The following is a 5,153-nucleotide window of genomic DNA, read 5'->3' as shown; positions in this document are numbered from 1 at the left end:
GATTTGCTGGGGAGAATCTATTTTTCATCCAGCGACATTTCCAGAGGGACATGGCAAAACTTTTCAAGGCGCCACCCAACACATCTTGATTCGGGATTCCTGCCCTGGTAACCTCTGCCTGTCTACCTGGCTGGTGGTCTGGTGCCTGGTGCCTGGTGCCTGGTGCCTGGTGCCTGGTGCCTGGTGCCTGATGGTATTCCGTATTTACTGTCTATATTTATTTTCAGAACAAAAAAATAGTTGTTTACTATACATATGTAGACACCCACAGCTGGACACAAAATATTTAATTGCAGAATAACTGATTCGAGATTCCAACCTCAGAAATCAGTATTTTATTTTGTTTTTAAACAGAAGCCACCAATAAGGCCAATACACAACGATGGACATCGGTGAACAATATCAACAACAACAAAAAATGAAGTCATTGAATAATTGATATTCCAACACTTGTAGGACGCCTACAGGTACCCTTAGTATATAGAGAGCAATGTGTTTACTCCTAGGTTTAAATCTATGTAAACTCCTACGAAAACCAATATAGTTACTGTTCATTTCAACTTGTCCGAAATATCATGATTATGATAAATGTCAGATGGTCATTGATATATCCGACAATACTAAAGTACTTTGCCACATAGGGATAATATTATTTATTTCAAAAATGGCAAGTATGTATGATACAATGTAGTGTGGTTGTACTTGCAATTGGCCTCCAATTATATGTCAACGCATATTAGGTAATACCATATAACAAGGATTGCTTTTCCCGATAAGGACTTGTGTTGTGTGCTGCATGTCATGAATACTTTAACAAATAGCATTGTGCAAGATTGAAGATTGAGTTGCTACCGTATTAAGCAACCATGTCCGTGTGAACAGAACATAGTGTTGAGATGTAAGAAATTCTGAAGTACTGCCGGTGAGTACAAACATAGTGTTGCTATGGAGAAACAAAACTTGTAGTAAAGCTGAAGGCGATTGCTGGTGCAATACCATGCTGCAAATAGTATACATAGTGAGGTCTGAAGTACCTAATTGGCTGTTTATTGTGAGTCAACAACACGTATATTGAACTGTGTCTGATAAACGAGGGTTTTACACCGAGACTGGCGGTTTCCTGCGAACTCTCTCTTGTGCACACTGCAGATAATGAGGTCTTTTTAGATATCATATATAACCTAGATGTAAAGACTAGATGGCCAGTATTGGTGATGCAGCTAAAAACCGCCATGCAGTTTACAAGGCAAAAACAAGTATAGAGCTTGCCGACATGAAATCTTCGTTGATTGGACGAATGTGCGTCAAGTAATTAAGCACAACAGGGACTGAGTAAGCAAGTATGTATCTGCGAACAAAAGCAACCTACATGACTTGGATACAATACTTCATTAAAATTTTATTGAGGAACTATCTAGCACTAAATGGTCTATGGCGTACGCTCTTATGGAGGCAAAGACAACTACATTGCGTACACTGGCAGAATCCATTTCAAACGAGCCAACACTGAAAGTCGTGTATTTGAAGGAGTTCAATTTTTTTGCCTTTACGGCAGTGTTGGTGGAAGAATGGATTATTGGCATGGGCGGAGGTGAGTCGGACTTAGGATAGAAGACTGGAACTTGGGATCTGTCGATAAAGCTAAGCAGATAGCAAATACTAGTGACACAGAAACTACTGTGGTGGAACCATCGCTGTCATCAAATTCATTGACAGCAACTCAATCAGTCATCGGTACTGCTAACATGATCACTAGTACTTTATTAACGGCAGTGATTGAAAACTCCCAGGTAGTATCCCAGCAACGATCACAGTAGGTGGCGAGGACGATTGAGTGGTGCGCTTTATTACGTTCACGTTTTCTATGTGTATGCTTCTCAGAAGCGCCTTCATCACTTGGTACATGTCATGCTGGGTTGGGACGTCTGCGTGAGCAGATTCGTATGTGAACGTTATAATCTTCCCCCGCTGGAGACCTTGGCTCTGATTTAACAACCAGAACGTACGATTTTGTTCGGCGAATTAAAACCTTGACTGGGACGACAGAACTACGGCCTAGGAGGTGAGTGTGCCGTGTTGGTGGCAGTGAACGAGCTATCGAAACTCGTGGCGGTGTCTGTGTTCTCTCCATTCATGAATGTAGACTACGCGTGTGGTGATAAAGTTTGATAGAGAACTTATTTTTCCATAGGGGCTGCTCCGGACGTTGGCGGTAGAAAAGGCACTATCTTCGAAAATATATTATTCGTAGAGTTTAGTCTGAATCGTGGCTTTCAGGTTCACTACAGCTCCGTTGGACACCGCGAAGGTGATGGTCGTGCGAAACGGGCAATCCGCACTAACCTGTCTTACGAAAATACCATGACTGGATGAATGCGTCTAGAATGCGTCTAGAATGTTGTTCTTTCTTACAATGCGATGGTCATTCTTCAGATGGAGTCTTCACCGTTCTTCGCGCACACGGACCGGATGTATGATGGGCCTCACCGGTTGACAATTCGAGAGAATTTGTGCGAGATGTTAATCGTAGATGAAAAAGTGCCAGCTGCGGTGCGTAATCGCATTGCTACATGCCTTAATGAACGACGACAGATTACACAGAAACGAGTGTTAGAGTGCAATGTAGTAGACTTTAAATAGAGTACAAATGTATTTAAAAAGTCGTGCTTTCGAATGAATTTGTTTATGACCTCACCCTCAGATATATACTGATGGTGTTTAAACTAGTGTTTAACCACTTGGGTTGGCCTGGGTAAAAACTCATATGGTCAGTATGAGAAACCTTATAAAGAACACTTTTAATAGTACTTCAATATATTTGTTGTTATAGGCACCCGTGCTGTTTAGCTTGATACTTTGCTAGCATGGAACCTCTAGTCAGGTGCTTCATAAGGGTTGAGACGGTTTAATACGTGATTATGCTTTGCTATCTTGTTTTTTCTGTATCGATTTTAGACTATGTAAAGGTCTGTTCGAGACTTTGGGGCATTATTAACTTTAGAGTGTGTACTTGGGGGCACATTCACCGGAGTGTTGTACAACTTGCCTTATATAGTGGCACTGTCTCTCTGGTGAGGGGCGTGTAGGACGCCCACAGGTACAGAAAACAATATGTTTATTCTTAGATTAAAGTATTATCTGAAACTCCTAGAAAGATCAACATAATTGTTGTTCATTTGAACTTACCGAAATATTGTGATTGTGATAAAAGCCAGATGGTCAGTGACATGTCCGATAGTACTAAATTGCTTTGTCACGTAGTGTACTTTATGCATTTGAAGGCATTCAGTTACATGTCAAAGTATATTAGGTAATACAAGGTTTGCTATTCTGATAAAGACTTGTATTGTGTGTTGCATGTCATGAATACTACAAAAAGTAGCAGTGTGCAAGATTGAGGATTGATATTGAAGACTGAGTGAATGATAGATTGCGTACCTTATCAAGCAACTATGTCCTTGTGAACAGAAAATAACAATGAGATGCGAGTACTTGTGAAGGACTACAGGTGAGTACATGCATAGTGATGTTATGGAAAAGCCGAACTTGTATCAAAGCTGAAAGGCGATTGCTGGTGCAATATTCTGCAACAAGTAGCATAAAAAGAGTGAAGTTTGAAGTACCTATTAGCAAATTCTAGTAAGTCAACATTACGTATATTGAACTGTGTCGAATAAGCGAGTACCGGTTTTCTGCGAACTCTCACATGTGCACTATTTTGGCTAAACGCGCACTGCACACTATTTTCTTCTTCATTTCTATCGCCCTTCCCAGTGAGTGACGTTTTCGCTTCACTGAGTGACTTAGTGTGCCAGAATGTCCTCTTTGTGTTGGTGCACTGCGTTCACGCGAACCTGTAATTTGATATGTTGATATCATGACATTACAGTACATGGCCCTCGAAAGACAAAATTGTCACATCGCTAAAACAAATCATTATGCTTAAGATATGTTTTCCAGCAACAAGTACAATATAGCGATGAGAACCGCTTCTGTGGCGCTTGGTTTTTGCGCTCGCAGCATCTGTCCTTCATTTCGAGAAAATTTGCTAGTATGGGTCTCGAAGGCTTTGATGGAGTGAATCTCGGACGTGATTACTGGCATGGGAATGAAGGAACGTCGTTGACGAAGGTCTAACTCTGAACGGCACTTCACAGATTCTTCTATTCAACCGTGCACACGGGATCCTCTGATTTTTTGATCATGACAAATGAATGACACCGTTTCGACGCATAATAGTCGTAATGATTAAAAAACCATTGTATTATAAGTTCAATCCCAACGGTATATGTTCTTGGCTATCAATAGCAATGGCACTTTGATAAATTAAAAAAAAAAAATAGACTCAGCCTCCGAGATACAAAGTAAATTTGGAAAGTTTTGTGTGTTGGCGATGCTACCCGTTGCTGGGAATTAAACTATTTTTAACACTATCCTGCCTATCGTTGAGTACCTCACAACAGACCCTAATGAACCCGCCAACCCGGACACTAGATTAAAGCATATGCTACAACATCTTATGGCTGACCAAGCGACCGCCATAAAAATTCTCAACATTATAGGTCTATCTATGGCCAAGGTTACCGCTGGTAAGAGGGATGTCCAGTCTCATTGATCTAGAAGGTTTTAGCTATTGTGATTGACCGCCAAGCTACAAGAAATATTGGAGGTCGTCTCCAAGGTTGTGAAGGCGGACTTCGCCTTACTTCTACGACTCAACTGGGTTCAGTGCTTGATTTTCATATAACTCTGGGTTATATGAAAACAGTACTGCACGCTCTGCCCGAAGGCATCATTCCAGAATGATTCGAGTCCACCATACGTATGATATGCTCCTTAGACAGCGACTTTGTAGTCGTCCGTGACGTTGTGGTATTGGTCAAGCGTAATTTAACGAAAATATTTTGATATGCATCATATTACTATCGGAGACATCGAGAAAATCATCTCAATGCTGCCCGAGGAAGTGATGACTTTTCTACCAACAGATATGATGGGTCTCTTGGCAAATCTCTCGGACAAAATATCGCTGGGTGACATCTTTGATGTGCTAGAATACTCGTTTTCGATTAAATCGAGGGACATCATCCATCGAGCTAGTAAACTATAACACCCTTACTATCTGGTCAGCCTATCATTGATCAGTTCAGCGC

General features: G+C 41.1%; 1 protein-coding gene across 1 annotated transcript in view; it reads left to right on the top strand.

Moving 5' to 3' along the window:
• Positions 1-4,504: 4,504 nt before the first annotated feature.
• Positions 4,505-5,153, top strand: part of SARC_06278 (hypothetical protein) — a gene marked incomplete at both ends in the record, with an annotated part of 1,370 nt that continues 721 nt past the window's right edge. The window contains one exon of the mRNA XM_014299818.1: positions 4,505-4,589. Coding sequence (XP_014155293.1) covers positions 4,505-4,589 — 85 coding nt within the window. The remainder of the gene's footprint in view (positions 4,590-5,153) is intronic.

This window comes from Sphaeroforma arctica (genome assembly GCF_001186125.1).
Source record: "Sphaeroforma arctica JP610 unplaced genomic scaffold supercont1.441, whole genome shotgun sequence".
Lineage (NCBI taxonomy): Eukaryota > Ichthyosporea > Ichthyophonida > Sphaeroforma > Sphaeroforma arctica.
The sequence above is the reverse complement of the archived record's forward strand: the minus strand, read 5'-3'. Positions and strand labels throughout refer to the sequence as shown.